This window comes from Strix aluco, chromosome 12, assembly GCF_031877795.1.
Source record: "Strix aluco isolate bStrAlu1 chromosome 12, bStrAlu1.hap1, whole genome shotgun sequence".
Lineage (NCBI taxonomy): Eukaryota > Metazoa > Chordata > Aves > Strigiformes > Strigidae > Strix > Strix aluco.
The window spans coordinates 4144230-4166832 of record NC_133942.1 but is presented as its reverse complement, the minus strand read 5'-3'; the positions used below and the strand labels follow the sequence as shown (position 1 = coordinate 4166832).

The 22603-nt window shown below is 45.5% G+C and overlaps 1 protein-coding gene across 3 annotated transcripts in view; it reads right to left on the bottom strand.

Moving 5' to 3' along the window:
• Positions 1–22603, bottom strand: part of CSNK1G1 (casein kinase 1 gamma 1) — a 110702-nt gene that overhangs the window by 16738 nt on the left and 71361 nt on the right. For all 3 annotated transcript variants that reach the window (XM_074837836.1, XM_074837837.1, XM_074837838.1), the window contains exons 6-10: positions 14780–14931; positions 7403–7637; positions 5180–5265; positions 2955–3039; positions 603–751 (exon numbers count right to left, since the gene is read on the bottom strand). In XM_074837836.1, coding sequence (XP_074693937.1) covers positions 603–751; positions 2955–3039; positions 5180–5265; positions 7403–7637; positions 14780–14931 — 707 coding nt within the window. The remainder of the gene's footprint in view (positions 1–602; positions 752–2954; positions 3040–5179; positions 5266–7402; positions 7638–14779; positions 14932–22603) is intronic.

Below are 22603 nucleotides of genomic sequence, written 5' to 3'. Positions count from 1 at the left end.
AAATGGCTTTTGACAATAGCAGTGATGCAACAGGATCACGATTATGGTCCATCTGGTGTCACGGACCGGCTAAACGGAGCTTGGTTACTCACGTCTCCCTGCCACGTGCTGTAAAGAGCTGGTTCAGCCTCTGGAGTAGTGTAAGCCCCAAGATCTTCTGAGTCAGAACTAGTTTACTGTTACTATTCACTGAGCACCCATCAGAGCCCTGCCTAGACGTCCCCTAAGTCTCGATGAGAACTCGACCATTATAGAGGTCTTCCACCATTCAGTGCTGAGGTAGCAAGTATGCTCTCCTGCTTTAAGATGGATGTCTTTAGATACTGATCTCAAATCCTGTGCTAGACTAGAGGACACAAGTGGGAAAATCAGGTTTTAATGCCCCACCAGGGCAAGCCTGAAGAGGTGGGAAGGGAAGAGAAACTTCAAGGCACTGCAGGAACCCCCTGAACAAAATGTCAGGACATCTCACTGTGTTGAGCCCACGTTAGGTAGAGAACAGAGTGAAAGATTTGATCCTAAACTCACTGGTATTAATTGGGATTATCAGGAACAAAAAGCACCTGGAAGGCAAGGCACTGCATTTCGCAGGGACAACTTACAATTGGCCTCCCGACCCAGTCATAGGCGTAGTCAAAGGTGTAGCCTTTCTTTTCAAACAGCTCTGTGAAGATGGTTCGTAAATAATCGTAGTCTGGTCTCTCAAAGAAGTCTAATCGCCGAACGTAACGGAGGTACGTGGCCATCTCCTCTGTTGGAAAAGGGGAAAAAAGCAGCAGCGTCAGTTCTGCTCACGCATGAGCTCCATCACTTACAAGCCTCTCGGAGCTGACACACACACTGGAAATACGCCTTCCAATTAACTCCAGTGAGGCTTTCCCATGGCACTAGGCTCAAAGTTGGTGCTTAAAGTTGGGCTGAGGGCCAGATCACCAGTGACATGAGTTGTCCAGGCACCGCTAAGTTCAGCTGAGCTGTGCGGATTGCAGAAGCTGAGAATATCCAAAATGTCTTCACCCTCAGTGACCTACTCAACAGTCCTTTATTGCTGGATGAATCTCACTCAGCTTTCCAGAGCTCTCCTGCCCTGCCCAAAGTCTAATAATAATAGTCAGCTTTTATTCTGAATCTTCTGAATGAGTTGTTATAAACAAGGTCTGTGTTTTAGCATTGAGCATCACGCTGTGAGAGAATTGTCTGGGCTGCTGGTGCTACCTCTGGCTTTTCCTATAAAAGTCGTGGGTTTTAGTAATAGTCCACAATGCACATCAATTTACACACTTTTCAAGCAAAGATGGAAGTTCCACCCCTGTTCCAGAGAGCTGCTGCTCCACCTCAAATCTGAGTTCCACAGCTGGTTTTATTCTATACATTTATATAAAAACAAACACTGAAACACACTGTGCAATAAATGCCAACTCACTGAACCTGCCAACAGGATGCTCATGAGTACATCTGCTCACACTGACATTTAACAGCCACAGCAACTTCATCTGGGGAGGAAAGCAGATGTTGGTGGGCACCCCGTGGCACCCCCGAGCTCCAGCAACAACGAGGGTCTGGCTGCCCAGAGCACTGTGCTGCCCAGCATCAGTACGTCAGTCATAGCCTTGAATATTCAAAACAAGGCTTCAAAGGGGAGGCTACATCATTAATTTACCTGGCACACACAGAACAGTGTTTGGTGTTAAGCTAATTAATTGCTTTCCTGCATCTGGGTCGTACTTTGCATGCACAGAGAACTGAACCCTGGGTAACTCATGCTCTGCCCCTTCCCAGCTCTCCCTTGGCTCACACCTAAGCCAAGGTAGGACGTTTGAGCAGAGCTCAGTACGGGGTGCGGGTCTGTGCACTGCAGTACAGCTGGTATAACCAGCATGGTTTTTGCCTTCAGCTAACAAAAATAAGAACAGCATTGCTTATCGATACTTAACTCTGTCTGTGGCTTGCAGCTTGCATGTCACATGGAGGTAAGAGGAAAAAAATGGAGAAGAAAGGTAATCCCCTCTTCCTGCTAGTATCTCTGAAAGGTGGAGGACCAACAGGTTTCAGGTGAGCAAGGAATAGAAATAAGTTCTCTCTTCTCCCTTCAGCCCAGACCTGCAGGTGTGACCGAGCTCTGAGGAAGGAGTACTGGTGAAAAAGATGAGAACAGCCAACCTCAATCTGTTCTGCTTGGAACTGGGTGGATTTTGGATGCAAATACATCGGGGGAATTAGCATGACTTGAGTGAACTACGATCCCCTTCTAGGCTTGCTGCTCCTCACACTGAGAAAGAGCCACGTGACACAACAGCTCCTACAGGAACGGGGCTAATCGTGGGGACCTGGGTGCTCTCCCTGCCGTCAGGATTCCTGCTTCCTAGACAAAACACAAAACCACCCTGTGAAGGCCACAGGGTACCTGGGGAGGGCTTGAACTTTATACTCTGCTCTCCTAGCTCCAAGGCAGACTTTTGTTTAACTGCAGAATAGGTGCTGGGCTTAGCTAGAAAAACATCTTTAATAACACTCTCCTTAAAACTGTTGTCAGAAGGTGGAATTCAATGACAGACACATCATCTCATTTTCTAAGCTGGCCACCTACAGTTTTAACACCTGTAAAATCTTCCATTTGGGAAAGAATTCACTCAGTAGATCCAACATGGTCATTTGGTCATTTGGGAGAGGGAAAATAACAAGGCCCTCTTTTGGAAGGAAGCAAAGCAGGAACACGAGGCACTTGAGCACTGTGCAGCCTCCTTGATGAGAAAGAAGACTTGTGCTCATCTTAACCCACAGCCACAAGCTCTCAAGCCCCACTAATTTATAGCAGCAGCTCCAGTTGTCTGCCAGCTTGAGGAACAACATAATGGATACACATCATCCGAATACTTTCCATCAGAGGAGCTCAGAACCATCATATTCAACAAGATACGTTCAACTGCACTCAAATGGTCCCATCAGGGCTTTACCTGGAAAGTTCTCACAGAGAACTTCAACCGGAGTGTTTCTCTTTGTGTCCCCAATCTTCTGATACCTCTCTTTTAAGGTGTCAGCCTGTAGCGCACAAAGACAAAACAGTTGTGGAGAAAGAGTTCAACCATGTGATAAACGACATGCTGTATGGGAAGAAAAACAAGGTATTTAATACCGATTCTGGGTGGTATCAGAAGATGTTAACTTGTAACTGAACGGCATCCTAGGCTACACTAGTAGGAATGCTGCCTTACCCTGTTGTAATTCTCACTATATATTTTACGTGCTATGGGCAAAGAATATCCGGGGACACATTCAAAACATCTCCAGTACATGAATGAAGGACACTTGTTAGTGCCTATAAAGCTAATTTCTTACCAGCCCAGCCCTGAGGACTGTACAGTGAGCCTTTCATGGGACAAGAAAACAAAGCTGCATATATTATGATTGCACATCAGCATCCTGTCCTAGGCTGAGAGTCATTGGCAACCAGGATGCCTTCATAAACAACTGTGAAAGCAGATAGATTGCAATAGCAATTTGGGGTTTACTGTAATAGAATGGCACCACATAGATAACTAGTTTACATCAGTCACACTTCTCCCAAATCCCATGCTACTCCCATACTGCCTCTCCTTTCACCCCCAAAGTGTCTATCACTTAGAAACACTGACTGGTCATCAAGAAAAATGAAACAATTTTCAGTTAGATTTCCCACCTAAATCCCTCTTGAAGCAGAGAATTCTGCTCCAGTCAGCACCCTGAGAAGGGGTTTATTGCCTCCATTTCAAAATATGACAATTAGACCTGTCAGCAGCATATTAGCGTTGTAAGATGTTCTCTCAAGACTTTAGCACTGACAGTATAGACCAAAAGTGTAAGCTGAGGAAACCCAGAACAGTGAAGATGCCATATTCTAGATCAAGCTTTATGTTTGTTCTGGAGCTAAAAAAATGCAGAACTTCAAGAGCAGTCAATTAATTCTTATCAAGTTCAGCACTGAACTGAGGAAATTTTGTAGATTTTTGTCTAAACCTGGAATTACTCTAGAATAATAAACCTGGAATTACTCTAGAATAATATACAGGATTAATTTAAAGCAGAAGAGTTCAATTAAGCCAGAAACAAAACATGTAATAGAATAACACACACTGACAGAGGTGTGAATCTAAAAGTCCGAGAGATTCTGACTTCTTTCACAATCACTTTCATGCTTGAAAAACCCTTTCTTTGCTTTTGAGTTGTCACCAACATTTCTGTCACATGTCTGATAAGGCTAAGCTGAGACTAACTCTGGATAGATGGTGACAGAACAGTTTAACAAGGTCTATCACGCAAGCCACTGCCCCTGACCACAGCAGCACTCTGCTGAGCAGCGTGCAAGCCCGTAAGCTCGTCTCCTTTTTCCAACAGTACCAACAGGTCTAACAGGAGTTATTGTCGTCATTAATAAACCTCCTAATCCGATCAAATTCGATCCCTTCACTCACTGCAATTCCAAAGTTGAACACAGTAGCTTAATCATCAGGGAAGTGATGGAGAAGTGAAGATGCAGCTACTGACAGCCTCAGAGCCAGCAAACAACTTGCTAGTTAATTCAGCTGACGGATGTTAGCTGCAGTTGCCGTAACTCAGTTGCTTGCAGCCCTCCACATTGTACATGACATTTCGTAAACTTCTAAGCACTGAGTGTCCAGTGTCACTGGAGGAAAGCCAAGCTCAATACTTCTGCCAGAACACCAGTTTTTCAAGCTGAAGCCCATCTGCATCTCTAAAACCATCACCCTCCTCCCGTTATAAAACACGTTTCACAGATGCAGCTGCGGGACTGTGTGCTGAAACTGGAATTTCATAAACAACCCCCGTGTCCCAGCCACACTCCAGCTCAGGGCAGCTTCATGTTAGGGCAAAGCTGCTCCAACAGCTCAACAGCTCTCTCATTGCTGTCCCTGGCCCAGCTGCTCATCTGCCACTGCTGGGTCTTCTCTCCGGACCCGTACCAATTCAGCTAAGCTAGTGGTAACTTGAAGTGACAGGTAACATATTTCTATCTTAAAATCTTCCTTGTAGGTAAAACTAACGCCTTGTCGTTAGACTTCAAGGACACAAAGGAAAGGACAGCGTTTCTGGCTGGATTTTGCAAATGTTTCCCCCACCAGATTCTCATTTGGGCAGAGACCAGACAAAGTTGCAAAGGGCAAAACCTAAAGCTCAAACCTACCTTCAATCCTTGCCAGGGCAGACTGCCTCGGAGGAAATACATAAACATATGGCCGAGGGCTTCCAAGTCGTCTCGACGACTTTGCTCTAGAACAGAAGAGATGACAAATTATTGCTGTAGCTGCAAAAACGGATCTGAAATCTGATCAGCAGCCACACATATTTCTGAGATAAAGTTACCACAGAGAAGCTCACTTGCTGTCTGTAGCTCTGACCTTGTGCAAAAATACCTGGAACCTGTTACAAAAACCTATAAAATAGACAAAGATCAGCTAGAAGGCATGAGAACACAGGAGCTCTAAGACATACTGCCCAGTCTTAGGTAGACTGGGTAAGAGGTGGAAGTATTAATTGCAGAGGAATAAAGCAGCTCCCCAGTTCTTCTCTGGACTGCCAGCACCCATAGTGCGCCTGCTGTGTGGGGCTGGAATATGTTATTTCCTCTAAACTATGCAGGAACAGGCAGGGGACGCTTGTAACCAGCTGCAGGGAACTACCATGTTGCACAGTGCCAATCCTTTCCCAACTGCTTCTGCAGCTCATCACATCAGAGCAGATCAAAAATAGCTCCTTCTAGCACTGCTTTTCCTTGTGAAACACTTGCTGCTGTTGCCATGCAGATGTTATGATTATAAATGAGGGGGGAAAAAGGGGCCTCAAGCCAAAGGAAAAAGCATCCTTAAAATAATCTACCAAAATGTATCAAAAAATCCCAAGGGAGGATGTAAGACAGAACAACAAATATGGAGCACAACAGCACTGGACTGCTGCTCTGCTAGGCTGCTTCATGCAGACTTGGGTTCACCGAGCTTGCAGACCAATTTGATGAGACCTCCTCTCCTCCAAACCTCCACCTGCAGGCAGATAACGTGCTCTAAAGCTGCAATCCAGAGCAGATCTAGTCATGCAGCCCACACGCCACAACAAACTGTGCGTGAGCTGTCCCTGATGCTGCATCATCTGCAAGAGCAGAAAAAGGCAGCGCTTTGCCCAGCATGAGTCTCCTTCAAAAGCAGCAGCAAATTTAACCCTCAGAAGATGCTGGGGGTGAGAACACTTCCTCAGAAGGAAATTGAGATGACAGTTCCTGTGGGTTGCCCTGATGCAGCTGTAAAAAGGAAGAAGAGGATGTCTTGGGTAATTCAGTGCAACGATGCAGATGAACTTCTTGGAAAGATGATTGAGCGCACTCATCTTTCAGAAAAATTGCAATCAGACTCCTTCACTTTGCTTAGTCCTGGGAAGTGAAGGGACCAAGCCCACCTGGGCTGGCCTCACCAGCAAAGCATCAGCCCCATGAAACCCTTCTGGGCAGTACAGGGTCCTGCCCAGCTAGTAACCAACATTTCCCTCCTCAAATACCTGCCCAGAATCACCTCTTCCCCGACAGGAGCTGCAGCATAAGCTGCAAAACCTGCAGGGAAAAGGGTCTTAAAGAAGGCATGTGGTGTACTTCAAACACAAGTGGATCTTCTTTCCACATCCACCCACAGAGAGCATCCCCAGCACCAGCAGTTCCCGAGCCTGCTCCCACTGCAGCTTCTCATTCCTCCATCCCTTCCTGAGTCTTCACCAGGTTTTCCAGAATTAGAAGTTGGGCTCATCTCTCCTTACTCCCCAAAGACAGCAAGCTCTCCAAGAGACACAAAAGCCAGCAATGCCTTGATCTCATAGCTGGGAGGCTACTCAAAGAATACTCCATTATCTTAGGCGCTTATGAGTTTAAGTGAATATAAACATTTAATAAGGTTTTTTGCCTTTCAGCTACAGAAATGTAATCTTCTGGTATGAAAGAAGGCAGTGAGGAGAGGAGATGAAAGCCAGGCTTAAAATTAGTTAAATCATTCATTTTCTCCTACCAATTATTAGGTCAGGGAACATCCAACTCTAACACCTGAAACTGGAAGGTACCGGTACAGAGCTGTGCTATAAAAATCTATTTGGTCGCCATCTAGTGCGGCGATTACTACCCGCCTACTTGGCTGTTATCAGTGCAGGATTGTTACCAGTTATTTAGTTTCTAATAAAAACTATAATTATGATGCTTCCAACATTTCAGCTGTCTCAATTCCTCAAAAGGGGAAAAAAAAAGGAGGCAACTGTAAACAGCATCACGGCATTAGGAGGTTTACAAATAGCTCGAAGGGCAAAGAGAGCCGTAAGAGAAGCTACCATCGGAGGTCTACAGGGCTCGGCATGGCAAGCTCCCACCACCCACACAGACCTTTGCCAAGATGCGTGTTGATGGACATGTATCTCGCCGTTCCAGTTAAGCTCTTGTGTTCCCTGTAAGGTATGTGTTTTTTGGTTTCCGGGTCAATGTACTCCTTCGCCAATCCAAAGTCTATGATGTGAATGACATGCTCCTTCTTATTGCCTTGCCGGCCGATAAGGAAGTTTTCTGGCTTGACATCTCGGTAGATGAGGTTCTTCGAATGCACGTACTCCATCCGAGATATCTGCAAAATGATGAGGCAAAAGTTATTTGAGAGCAGACCGGCTACCGCGTTCTCCTGGCTAGCAAAGCAGCAAGGTTTTGTTAGCCCATCACCGAGCCTCGGCTCAGTGTCATCTCAGATTTCAGCTACTCTACGAGAAACGCAACAACAGATGGAGTGAACTAAGGCAGCAGTTACGATCGGAGCTGGGTCATGTCCTCCGATGCGGAGTTGGAAGAGGAATTTGTCACCCCCTCCTTTCTGCGGCTACTGTACTGTGCTCCCTGACTTTATTCCTACAGAAATTGCAAAGGCTGTTTCTGAAACGTTACCACTGGGACACAGCTCTTGGAAGGATGCCACGGGGAATTGCGGCAGCCTTTTTGTATTGATCTTAAACATACTAAACTGGTTACCCAGAGCTCTTCCCTTGCCCACAGCCTTCCCTTGTTGCTCTGTGTCTTACCACCTTCCTCCCTCGACCCATATGTTGTCTTAGACACGCCAGATTCTTCATGGAGGGGGATTTTTGGGCAGGCGGAAGCCTTATGATCCTCAATACTGACTGAAAATAATAATCTCATTGGTTGTCAACTAGGAATAGCTGGAATATCTCTCAGGTTTTGACCAACTTTGTTCCAGCAGTATGACTGAGAAGGGAAGGTAAAAGGGCAGGAACCCCACTTCCAAGGTGATGGAGGGACATTTCCCCTCCAACAACGCACCTTATTCAGATGCTCATCATTAATATTGCTTTTGAAACTAAATATATTGCAGGTGAAGTTTGAATAGGTCACCAAGCAGTTCTTCTTTGAGTCCCTAACTTATTAGATTATTCCACTTGGAAATAACTCACAACTTCATTTAATTTATTACTTTTTCATTTCCTTTTTAGGTTTTTAAATGAAAACATGTGAATTCCCATTTATGGCTGTCCTGGTCCGCAGCTGCCCTGCCCACTGTAGGGCATGGTGGCTTTTTTAAACAAGATGCTTCTTTGAAAAGGCCATTTGAATCTACCCGTCTGCATGCAGGCTCGCAACACTAAGAAAGCATTGCAAAGCTCTCGCAGACTTCAAAATTTGCACTAACGAGCGTCAGTCCGCAGAGGTCACTGCCGCGCCGTTGTGGTGGACGTCACACCGTGATGCTATCAGAACCGGGGGACATCTCCAGTGAGAGGCACCGGCTGGTCGCCCCCAGGCAGCTCCCTGCAGGGACCCCCCCACTTCCTGAGCAGCTCTGCACTGGGTCGGTACTGGCCGGGCAGCTCTGGATCACCGAGCCAGCTTCACCCCCCGCTGAAGAGCTGCCCCATGTCAGTCCTTCGACCATGAGCACTGTTGGGCTGATAGACCCCGGCTGCTCTTCGGTTTGTTGCTCTGAATCCAAATGCATTCTCAGCTGGCAAACCCAGATCTCTCTTTCTCCTCAGATCTTGGATTTACACCTGCCTGAAAGCTCCGTATGTGTGTGATCACCCCATCCCGCTCCCAGAGGTTTATCAGATACCCTTATTTTTAAAGAAAACCTGCTGCATTTCCACCACTCAGAAAGAAGTAACAGGCAGGAGGGGGCAGCACTCCTTATAAAATAAAAAATGCTGTACAGGGAGGGCAGTAGACAGGAAAAACCGACTGCAGGTGAATCAGTCTTAAAAACCAGGACTTGCTAAAAGGCTCTTCAGCACGTGTTGCTGTTCCCCTGCCCTCTGAGTAGTGATTTATTTCAATGCGCTGAGAAAATGGGTTTCACGGCGAACAGCCATTATTTCTAATCAATTCCAGGATGATGCAGAACAGAGCAGATGCTCTGCACTTCAGCCATTCTTCACGCTTTGAGTCACCTGCAGGACACAGCAGCAGGTTGGAAGACAAAAAGGTATGTCGGGAGGCAATTCAAATTAAGATGCAACCCTTAAAACTGGAACAAAGCATTTCCTTGCCTCTCCACACATAACAAGCTTTCAAACAGAGCCTGACTCATTTGATTTGTCTGTGCTACCAGAGAAGCTCAGTTGTTGAAATGGTCAACAGCAATTACACAACCTGAAAAAAGCGTATTTTTTTTGTTCCTTAAAAACTCACAGCGAGTTGCATTGGCCTGGACAACAACTTTGGACAGCTGAGATGTCCAATGAACTGATACACTCCAGCAGCACTTAGAGATACTTATTTACCTGCCTTTTTTGCTTTCCCCCCCCACACACAGATACTGCTGGGTCTTTCATATTCCTTCTTCTTTACTTCCATCTGCCTGGATGCTTCCTGATGTGTTGCTGGAGGGCTGTGCACAGCCAACGACGGCTGAAAGATGCACTCCAAGCAAGAAAGACATTTCCTGGAGTAGCCTCCATGCTTTATTCACCCTGACAAGACACTCACCCTACTTGTGGCTGCTAGTGATGGGGAGCTGGTGACTGTGCTGCGCTGCCCTTCCAGGCTTGCTGCCCAAGAAGAAATGAACAGCACTGGTGCAGCATGACCTTGGCCTGACTCAAACCCACTGCACAGACGAAGAAGAGGAGTTCCCACTCCAGAAATGTGCTGGATGCAGAGACACGGTGCCCACTCCTTTGTGTCTGAACTACAGGCTCTAATGTCTGTGCATTAATTCTTCTACGGACAGAGAAACCACTGCAAGGAGCTGGGACTAACTATTGAAATTGCTTTTACGCTGGAAAAACAGTGACTGTGAAGCGGTGTTAACATCTGCTCTGTTATTTTAACAGGAGTAAGAACAGACTATGGTATTTTATCATAGCGCACGGGAACACTAGGGGCGGATGGGAGACTCTGTTTGAGAAAAAAAGCAGGATTTCCATGGCCATGGCCTGCCGAGTCCATCTTCAGAGCCACAAATCTCCATTTCAGGTGTCAGTGAAACTCCTGGGAGGGGAGAGCACCCTGGCACACAGCAGGACCCCTGTGCTGCAGCTGAGAAATGAGAGGATATTTGTGACATTTAACCAGATGCCAAGAAACTCACACTTTTATTTTCTTTTCTCCTGCCAAGGAAGCAAGTGTAATAAAACCTCTTCCCCCCACAAGGTAACTCTTAAAGATCTGATCTTGACAGCAATCCCATCTCTAGACCCTCCTGATAAATTTGAGCCCCTATTCCACATATCACCTGTTTGAATATAGAACAGATCAGCAGAGATAAAAAATTCCTCCTGTTTAAAGGCTGCTTTGGTGTCTTTTATGCAAGATGATTTTGACGGTCACCAGCCAAAAAACTTCTCACCATGACTCGGTCCAGATCGCAGCCAGAAGTATTTGCACGCTGCCTCGCATAACGGACCTCGTGTCTGACAGCAAGCACTTAAGCAAAGGTGAAAACAACATTTAAACCTGACAACACTGAGTTGTCAATGAGCGTTGCCCATGCTGGACCTGGCCAAGAGTGAAAAATTGAAGCTAGAATAAAAACCCATTCTCCCCCAGCCCAAACACCAAGTCAGCTCCGCAAACCCCTAAGACGACTTTTGATTTATGGGCTTTAGGGACTGATGTTAGTGAACACATTTTTAACTGCCAAGCTTTGCTTCATTCAGGAACATCAACCACTTGATCTATTCAGCTGCACGTGGAGGATGGAGGAAGCAGTTCCAGTTTGATGCTCTTAGTAGAGCAACGTGAAGCATCGGAGATGCACAAGTTACAGCAGTGATGGAGCTGGAAAACTTCTACCAGGGAAGGAAAACAGAGGACTCCTTCAATGCAGGTTTTCACCAAGAGGTATAAAATGGTGCATCAGAGCAATAGTGTTTCTGATTCGACAGAAGCTGTGTTTGATAAGCTGCTCCCAGAGCTCTGAACACAAGTCACGCTTACCAGAAGAACATGCAAGCCTAGTAACAAACCTGAGGGCTGTGTGGCTCATCCCCCTGCCAAGGCAAACCTTCCTACTGTGTCATCTCATCTGAAAAGATTCCAAAACAGGTTCTCCTTCTTGAAGACTCATTATCTTCCAGTCTCTATCTCCCTCAGCCAGGAGAGTCTTGATGCAAAACCACGTTTAAATTCCCATAATCACAAGTGACCCTCCTTAGAACAATGATATTTGTTTCTCCTAGAGGGCTTCTCTTTCTTCTAATGTCTGTAGAGTTGAAGGATCCACCCCAGTCCTGAGATGCTGCTGCCTGTCAAGCTAAGTAAGACCAGCCAAGCATGTATGCTTATTAAAAAACATCTTTCAGGGATGCCTCTGGTTAAAAAATGACCACTGGACACAAAAAAAGGAGATCAAGTGCCACCACACTGCATCCAAAGTTCCTGCCTAGTTTTAGCACATGTAGATGTGTTGGAGATGTGCTGCAGCAGCAGTCAGGCTTAAGGAGGGAGAGGGGGGAGAAGGCAGCTAAGTGGGACCTTGAAAGCAGCAGCTGGCTGCTGTTGGGCTGAGCCTGCAGCAGGCAACGGCAAGGAACCACGGAAACGTCAGAGAAGAGACTGGATGCTTCTAAATGTGGATCATTACATGCAAGTGAGGGGAGAAAGATCCAGGGGACAAAGGGGTGGACACTTAATATCCCACCAGCTCAGGGCACGCAGGCTGCCGGCGTTGCTGCTCCAAGTGCAGAGACATCCATGGCAGACGCTTCCTTCTCCCCCCTCTGGAGAGGATCAAGCCCAGGGCAGGAGAGGCAATGCAAAGGTGACTCTCAGCATCAGGGTCATCTCCTGGATGCTCCCCGAGCTCCACGCTGCAGAGGGGCCTCCCACACAAGTAGTACTGCTTTACCTTTGGGTGGTCTTCCTGGGCTTAAAAAACATATAATTTGATGACATTTTGGTGAGAACCAAACCAGAGTAGCAGTTTTCTGCAACGTGCTGAGCTGTCCTTCCCTCCCTACATCAGAGCAGGAGGCTCCTCTCTGCTGTCTGGGTGGCATCAGGCCATTCACATTTTTGGAAGTTTCCCTGGATATCAGGCTTTGTTAGCAGGCGTGTCAAAGCATCAGAGGGGAGAAACACTGCTCATGCAACTGGATTCTGGCAGTGAAGTCTTACGTCTCCTCACACCAGTTAGAATTACAGCAGCTTAAGAAGGCTGGGCTGGTCAAAAGCAAGAGCAAAACATTATTTATGGAGGTGAACCCACTGAATTTGACAGTCTGACTTTCCTTCTCTGATGTGTCTCTCACACTGGAGTGACTGCAATGATTTAGTGTAGGAACTACGATAAATCCAAGACAATTTCCCCAAAAGCCTTGTGGCTGAGTGAAGGGTTTTCACTCAGTTGAGCTGTAAGTGCCAGCCCCTTCCGAAAACACGTCTCCAAAGGCCAGGTGAGCCCTTTTCCCAGGAAACCTCCCAGGGAAGGAGATGGGGCACACCTGAAGATGCTAAATCTGTCTCCTTAAATGTATATGCTCCAAGCTGGTAACTCATGTAATCCTCCTGAGAAGACTAGAAAGATCCTAAAACATCTCCCCGTGGAAAAAGGAGTAGCACTGCCTGCTGCTTTTGGAGAACACCAACTCCTCCATTTGTGACTGCTTTTGGTGTCCCTAAGCATCTGTTTTACAAACTGGTACCAGTGTCTAGAGGAGTTGGCAGGCCGGCTGAGATCACAAGATCAGCAGATGATGCCAGGGAAGACCGTCCAAGTACAGAGCTAATCTGCAACCTTGGCAAAAGGCAGATGGACACTGCTGTGACAATCTTGATTTCCCCAGCAGTCACATGGGAATAAATTTACATCTTTACATTTTACACCTTTACAATCAAAAGGTCACACAAGCTATATCCAAGGCTTTGCCATCTGTTGCACACTTGATTTAATCAAAAGCAATACTATAAAATGGTTTTCCACTGACGAAGGAACACCCAAAGCCAACAAAACTACACCGCTCAGCCACAGGAGGACAACTTCAGGAACCCAATACCAGGCAGGCACTGTTCAAACTTCTGCATCTGTGACCTCAATTTTCCATTTGAGATTCTGCTGTGGCAAACTTCAGGTTATTTAGAAAGGATTGAGTTCCTCACTACCTCACCATCTTCTCTTTCCTTCAACACTTCTACCCACAGATTTGTTAATGTGAATATACAGTCCCACCTCTACTGTGCCACCTGGGTATCTGCAGACCACAGGTCGAAAACCAGAAAGCCAAACTAAAATGATAACTGATTGGCCCTACCGACTTGTGGAAATTCACTTACCATATTTAGTACGTTCAATTTTCATGTTTTTCACTTTTAACACAAACCCAAGCTACCGCTTTCAACTTAGTTTCCTTTCCTTTTCAGGTAAATTAGGGGCTCTGTGATGCTGCCCATAGGTCTATTATTTTCCAACTGTTAGACATTTAAACCCCTTGGTCAACTTTAACCAAATTTAACCAAGGTAGAGACCTGGAATGATGGTATTTTGACTAAGGAGAGCTCAGCTCCCATCGCTCTGAGAGGTTTCAGTCTATGAGCAGCCTGGTAGCACCGAACCAGTAAAACTGGTAGGAGTGTGGGAAGGTGCTGTGCTCCCTGTGTCCCATGGAGCAGGTAAGAAATGAGATGTTCTGGGGGATGTCCAAACAGAGGGAAGGAGCCGAGGTAGATACTGGGGCAGGGGCGTGTAGGGGACACAGGACACAAGTCCATAGGAATCCAGCTTCACCGGTTCTGCTACACAAGGAGTAAGTTTGCTCATCAGCATAATTTGACCTTCCCTTCATAACCAAGAGTTTTTCTCAAACCTGAGAAGCTTTCTTTTATAAGAAAGATGGAGAGAGACTTTTTGCCAAGGTCTGTAGGGACAGAACAAGGGGCAACATTTTTAAACTGAAAGAGGGTAGGTTTAAGTTGGACATAAGGAAGAAATTCTTCACGATGAGGGTGGTGAGACACTGGAAGAGGTTGCCCAGAGATGTTATGGATGCCCCATGACTGCAAGTGTTCAAGGTCAGGTTGGACGGGGCTTTGAGCAACCTGATCTAGTGAAAGATGTCCCTGCCCATGCCAGGGGGGTTGGACTAGATCTTTGAAGGTCCCTTCCAACCCAAACTATTCTGTGATTCTGTGACGGAAGGAGATTCTCTCTCCAACCAACAGACACTCCTGAACCTTGCACTGTACCAACCCCATCCTTCAGCTAACTGACACAAACACAAGTTGGCATCGTGGAGGTGGCCGGGCAGAGCCCTGCCTGCTGTTACTCACCAGCTGGATGGCTATCATTAATACCGTCTTCAAAGTGAACGTCCTATCACAGAGGTCAAATAAATCTTCCAAGCTAGGACCAAGCAGCTCTAGTACCATGGCGTTGTACTTTCCACACGGTCCGAAGTAATACACCTGGGGAAGCCCTTCAGCTGGAAGAATATGAAAAAGAATTGAAATCAGTCAACAGGACAACGTTAATACCCTTCCTCCTGCATGTACATCTTTCGCTGGGCAGAGCCTTTATTTTTACCTCTCAAGTGTCCTTTCTGTTTGATCTTGCCCAGCAAGTAAGTAAGTTTCAGCACGCACTGTGAATGAACCAAAGGCCAAATCAGTGCAGGCTTTGCTCAGCTACACCCTTGAATAGACAAATGGATTTCAAAGCAATAACACGACCACATGAAAGCGTCTAGCTTTGGCAGCTTAAATGCTTGGACTTAGGGAACAAGACACGGAGTTCCCTACGTTGCACTAAACACCAGGCAGAGTACAACCCCAAACATGGGCTGGCACTCATCTGAGCAGTTCGGAAGATCATAGTGCTTGGAGAAAATGAGGCATGTCCAAAAAAGGGCTGCTTTTTCAGCCAAGATAATACACAGCCATTGTTTTTCAGCACAACCTTACACAAAGTTTACTCTTATTATACTCATGAGAAAAGGGGAAAAAAAAAGTTTTATTTTAAAAAAGAGCAAATATTTAAGTTTTGACCCATCACCATGTAAATACAAGCAATCATAGTCATTAAGCATATGTGTGTAAATCACACACAAAACTCTCAACACCCAACTGGTAGGAGCCAGAGCCTACCCTTCCCACCTAACAACTCAGCAACAGATTTCTCAGCAAGAGTACACAGTATTTATACTCAGCTGACGGTGGCTTTTTGCGTGGATTAGCTTTCTGAAAGGCACCAGAAGGGAAAAAACCCCAGCCTCGGTGTCTGAACACTCGCTGAGCTGCACAGCGGTCCCTGAATTACCTTTTAGTCAAAAAGAAAAATCAGACCAGCCCATACAGGGAAGAATTCAGTTCAGGGCTAACTGCAAATTTTTCTAATCAGCATCTAGCACAGGCACTCAGTGTCCCAGCATCAGTATCAAGCTGCGCAACATTTTTTTTAAAAAAAATGTATTTCCAGTCTACATCTTGTAAGCAGTTCCAAAACACAATGGAAGGGATTTTGTTTTGAAATATGGGGATTTGTCCTATGTCAAAACAAAATCTTTGCTTGAATACACAAAGATACAACATCCTGCTATTCAGTGTAAAGGCTCACCGTGGGGAGCACTACTGTGTATGCAGCTTTTTTTTCAAAGTCACATGGAGGTCTGTAAGTTATACAGCATGGGACCTGAAAGAACACTGATTACAAATTTTACAGTGTGTTTTAAGTAAATACATACACACACACCTATATTTACAGAAGAGATAATATTAAAAATAGAAAAAAAACTTCACTAATTATCGAGACACCAGAATTACACTGCTTGTGTAACTGCATGGTTTTGTACCTGCTCCGTGAGGTGCTCAGGCAGCCTGACCCAGCCCAGGTCAAGGCAGTAGAACAGGGATACACTAAGGCTGGAGTGTGTCAGCAACATAATAACTTTATGTCCTACTACAGATTTAGGAAAGCCTTGTTAATCTGCCCAATGGCAGTCATCAACTTGCCAACAATCCAATAAACTTGGCGCTGAGATTACTAAAGCTTAAATATTACAGAATTTATGCTCCCATGTATTACTCAAAAAGAACAAAATGCAGCTTGACAAAGATTACCGTAGGGTGGTTTTAATCTTGTTAACTCACATGCTTGGGGAATCATATTAGGTATCAGTCATCAGGATGCATTAATGAGATATTACAGAGTATTGCAGGAATTCCCAGTCTAACCAGAGTTTTCCGTCCTATGTAAAACATTTACCCAACCTGGTCTTGGGACGCTACTGCTCCTAACAGAGCTTCGTGTTTTAGGAAGCATTAACAGTAATTAAGTCCTCTAAGAAAACAGGATGGTTTGATGCCGAAGCAATTCCGAAAGCCAAACAATGATGGGATGTGATCCAGGCAGCTCCAAAACATTTTCAAATATCCCCAAATCAACATAAATGATAATTTAATGCCATCAGCTTAGTGCTGAATGCTTGAATAATTGCAAAAGCTCTTGAAGTAACTCATGGTGAGCCGCTGAGTTTTCAGTAAAATCTGACGAGGACTTACCTACATAATTACCTCTAATACCAAGATCGTCATCTCTACTTTTTACAGAATAATAGAAGAATAATACAGAAGAAGAGAGTAACAGAATATTCAATGAAAAGTTTAAAACTGCGACCATTATAAATTCAAGATATATGTACAGTAAGTACTTCTACCACTACTTCTACATCAGGATAACAGTCTTGAAAAGTGCAAATCAGGAAGGAAACCGCTCGGATTAGGAGTGTGCTAATTAAGGTATACAGGAGAATAAAATTGCAGAAAGGCTCTTAAGGAAGGTGAAGAATCTCATTCCCAGTGCAAGGGGAAAGGAGTACATTTACAGTCTTACTTGGTAAAGAGAGAGCATTGCAATTAAAATTAAATTCCTACTGGGCATTAAGAACCAGGAAGATAAATTGCAGCCAGACTCAAAAGATGGGGATTTCATGTAGGGAAGAAAGCAACACAACTATTTAGTGCTCTCTGGGGTCCCAACTCCTTCAGTTAGCTTTACCCACTCAAGGCCTTACAAGCCAAGAGCTTGGAGTACTCTTCTCAACTTTAAACCTCAGGAAGGCTCTCCTCTTGGTGGGAGCTCCTACAAGGTGAAGCCGTGGCAAAGAACATTAGAAAAAGCATCCTAAGTGCCAGCCTACAGAAGACGTTATTAGTTTCAGGCACATTTTTAGGGTTCGATTTTTCTCTGAGGGTTTTCAGCTGCCAAGCTCTGCAGTCAACAGCTTACCTACTGGCTTTGCTAGAATAAGAATGCTGTAACATATATCTAATTTTCAGACCCAGGCTGCATCAATCATGTATCCTGGACCTAAGGGAGCATTGCTGACAAGCCCTGTGGAGCCTCCCAGCCCAAGCCAAGGCTCCTCAGCTCCACATTAGTTACTGAAATAAAGTTATGAGGGACACGGGGTAATGCACCCTCAGCTCACTCGAACACAAGTCAACATTTAGCATCTTTTCAGCGAGGGGAAAAGCTCGAAAGAGAAGTTGTAAGCTTGATGTAAATATTAAAGGATGCCTGTTGTCTGCAGGATCCAAGCAGGAAGATGAGGATAGATGATTTCACGGTGGTTCTCTGCAAACTTCAGGCACAGGCATCTCTGGAGCCATTCTTCTTACGAACAGTAAAAAGGGCAGCCTAAGAAAATCTGCATAAAATTTTATTTAATCACAGCCAGCCTGCATAATTCATGATGTAGCTTGGCTCTACTTCAGCAACAAGCAATGTGTCCTGGTGCCACTGAGTCCATTGCCACGGTGAACCACAGGAACTCCACAAATAACACCAGTAGATCTGTAAATACTTAAGAAGGACATTGCCAACAAAAGAGGTTAATTGAGGAAAAAATACCTTTTGTCTGGGCAGTCAAACTTGAGGTTTTTAATGGCGAGCAATTGTGTTGGCAGAGGACTGAAAAGGTCAAACAAAGCCATGGTGCTGTGAAACGGTCTGTCCTAGATGAGCAGTTCTGGATTGCAAGAGTACAGGATGAAAAGCAACAGGCAGAGCAGAGGTCTCGTCTTGAGATTCAAAGGTACAACTCGACACTTGAAATACAAACCATGATCAGCTTAACACAACTGATGTACAAAACCGCACATAAACAAGGAATTGCTCCATGGCATTAAACAAGAACACCACATTAAGGGAAGAAAACCCAGGCACAACACGTGCAGGTTCTCCTTTGGAGAAAAAGCAGCCTATTATAGTGGAGGCTGCTGCAAGCAGAAATCTCCATTTGCTTAACAGCTTTGGTCTTGCTGCTGAGCGATTTGGCTTGACTATATGTAAAAGGCCCTGCTCCACCCTCGCTCTGGCGGAAAGTTTATCACCCCAATAAACACAGACTGATCACTGCACTGGAATCCACAGGCAAATTCTGCTATTTCAGCAGTGTGATGCCTTGGAAAAAATTCAAGCTGAGCACAGCGAAAATCTAGCATAGCATTTCAGAGATTAAAGCATCGTGGCTGGAACGAGAGCAAATGCAGACATCAAAGCCAAAAACTCAGACTTTGCTTCCACCACACTCCTGAGCAGCCACACGACTCTGGCCTCAGGTTTCCCAAGATGCTAAAACTCTCACTGCTCCTGCGGGCTGCCACCAAAAGGGACTGTCCCATCCTCACCTGTCCCAATACCTCCCCGTGCTCATGTGGCTGAGCAATAAGTCGAATCAACCCAAAAAAAGCTTGGCGTTTGCTTAAGCTTAAATGCAAGAACTGGAAGAGTAACAAACAGCAGGACTGCTGCTCTTCCAGAGAGCTTCATTTGAGCTGGATTAACACCAAAACCTACACCTTTCAGCAAATTTCCATGGCAAGATCAAGCATCCTCACTGATTCAAGCGGTGCTGTCTTGCTGCCACATGCTTTACAGCATGACTAACGGCCCTAATAACTCGTCAGACATCCAGCATACTCCAACAAGCCACGTTAGTCCAGGCATCAGACATACAAGTCATACAAGAGAGTCTAAAGCCATTTCCAGGACCGGCTATGAAATGGCGACCGGCAGAGAGATGCCAATCAAAGGTTATGCCCAAGGGAAATCTGATTTTGCAGCATCTGCCCCACGTGGAAGGCATGGAAAGCGGAAACCATCTGCTGTGGCAGAGAATACGTACTGATGCTCTGTATATGAGCATCATGAGAGGCTATGAATAAACCTGGTGCAACAGCAAGCAGCCCAAAATACACCCAAAAGGAGACGAGGTAGCAAGTGCAGGAAGCTACCCGTGGCCCTACATCAGCGGAGGCACAAAAGCCAAGTGCCCGTACATCAAATTGCCAGGAGACAACTGCAACTTGTGAAAAGTGAATGATACTGGTAGCTTCTGAATCACCTTTTTTTTTTTTTTTGCTCCCATGGGAGATTGGTTTCCACTGCCCTTAGATGTGGTGTGGCCAAATAAAGAGAAGCTGACATCTTCAATTTCAAGAAGAATTACGGAAGAATTTCATAACCTCTCTTCATGTAGACTTCAAAGCTGAGGTCTATTGCAGTGGGGGAATGCACCTGAGGATCCCCAAATTAGATACCTAGAGACAGGGGGAGGGGGGAGCAACCCAACGTCAAACAAACAGCTGATGCTCGATGCAAAAACACACTCTACGTGAGCAGCAAGAACACAGAAATGGATGCAGAAACATCACAGCAGCATTAGCCCTCAAAAAGTTCTGTGTGATTTTAAAGCAGCACTGATGAATGGAACGTAGATTGTCACAAAATTCTTATTCAGAGCAGAAACTTTATTTTTACAAATCACAGAACACAAAATTACACGATAAACAGCATAAATAGCAACTGTGCAAGAGCTGAACATCTATCGCTAAAATTAAACATGTTCCAAACAAATTAAACAAATTGCTTTAGAGTAGTCAACCCATTTAAGCTGATTACTCTAATGAGGATCCACCCTTCTCTTAATTTTCAAATCGGAATAAAATCCTGGCTGAAATAGAAGCTTTGCTATCAACATCGACTGGGCCAAAATCTCATCTTTTAACCTCTTAAAACACTCCCTGTGATAGTGGGTTTAAATCTACTTGAGTACGTTGGTTAACAGGTTATGTCTATGAGCTGGAATTAAAAAAGCTTGTTCTGACCTTCAGGTTTCTGAATAATCTGCTTCAAAAATAGAAAGAGGGGAGAAAAGTTAAGGTAGGCTTGTTACTTGGAATAAAGTTATCCTAAAGGTCTTTAAAATGTTTGATTGCACACGTTTCAGAGATGTCTGATTTCAAAGTAGGACTGCAAAAGCTTTTCAACACAGCCCTTCACCTTCAACCTTAACTGGAGGAGTTTGGGGAAGGACAGAGATTTTGGGTCACTGAGAATATTTTCTCCTGTTTGCTATAAGAAAACACCCAGCAGCTGGGATGTGAAGAAAAACGAGCAGAAAAGGCGATTTCCGACTCTAGCACCAACTCACTTGGGACTGGTGTTGCAGCTGGAAATAGAGGTGATGGCACAAGGGTCCGCCACAATCTTGCCAACCACTTCAAGCCTTTACAAACCTTGAACTGGCATCAGATTAGGGAAGCAACCTAAAAATAGTAAGCTGATCCAACACACACACAAAAACATCAACGTACAGACGCGGGGCTAGAGCAGCGCTGTGAATCAGCAGTGACTGCAGTCGGAGGACGGTAGGCGCTGCGGCAGCTCCCTTCCCACCGCTCTGATAGACATGACGGAGATGACAAACCTGCTTGGGAATCATGACTGTTTTCAGCCTGGTTGATGACTGTAAAGCTCCTGAATAATTTCCTTGCTCTCCTGAGCTTTGATACTGTGGTTTGAGAGCCCACGATTTATCTTTCGTTCTCTCTCGCTCATCTGGAGAGGGTGAAGAGCAGCTGGACCTGTCCAGAGCATCTGGCAGCATCCCACCACGTCCTGCCCGCTTCCCCGCAATGCTCCTGGGAGGCAGCTGGGGCACTGTTGGCTTTGACTCCTCTGGGAGAAGGGGCACTCAGCAGAGCATCGCTTAGCAAGAACCAGTCCCAGCTGCTCCTCTCGCCTGCCCAAAGCCCAGTACAGAAAGCAGCAGGGCAAGCTGCCACAGCAGCCACTAGATAAGCCACCTCCTCAAACCTTGACCGGCCGTTATGCTGGCTTTCTCTGCTCCCAGTCCCATTTAATCTAGATATCTCCTCTGTAACTGCTCATCCTATTCCAGATGGTATCTCAGCAGCCCCTTTACAGCGTCATTATGAGCTCCTCTTATTCACGCTCCCCCTGAACATCCTCCTGCTCCGTTTGCTCCAACTGCTGCCAGACACTTGGCTCTCCGCTGCCAGCTTTTCACAACATCTTTTTCCTGTTTCGGTTGGGCAATGAATCATCTCCCTTCTAGCAAATGCTAAATGCTCCAGCATCACTGCCCAGCAGAAGTAGCTGCAGCAGGACTTTCCACTTAAGCCCATCAGCAGGTGAGAAGGGTGCAGAGCGGCTGCCAAGAGGGAGAAGAGAGGCAGAGCACGGTGCTTCCCCTGCCCTTGGATGGATGTGGAAGAGGCACAGCTCAAACGCTCTCTGAAACCAAGAGGTACTTGGAAATAAAGCAAGGGAGAATGTCACAAGTTGGATCAATACCTTCTCCCTGGATGACTGAAGAGCAAGCCAAGCTATTAATGGGAAGAGATGACACTCAGCACACAACGTACAACAGTTGTGTACAAGTCATGAGTAGACAGAGCTACTGTTACCTCCAACGAGTCTGCAAGTGAAGCGTGGCTTCCACACAGACTCCAGGACTCCAGCTTCACTCCAGAAACCCAACATATTTTGGGCATCTTCTCAGGATATGCAGGATGTATTGAATGCCTGCTGTGTTTTGAGTAGCTTGTTAGTATTTGAATCTACAAAAAAAAGGTACAGGAAAAGGAATAGAAGAAAAACAGACATGGGAAGGACAGAAGGAAGAACATATTTGTTCTTGCTGCTGGTAAAAATCCAAACCATTTGATTTTTACTTCAGTTGCAGAAAAACAATTTTCATGATCGTTGTGTTATTAAAACGGGGTGGCATTTCATTTTCCTTGAGTTGTACAAGCTGTTTTCCTGATATCATGGCTTGACTGTTAAACAAC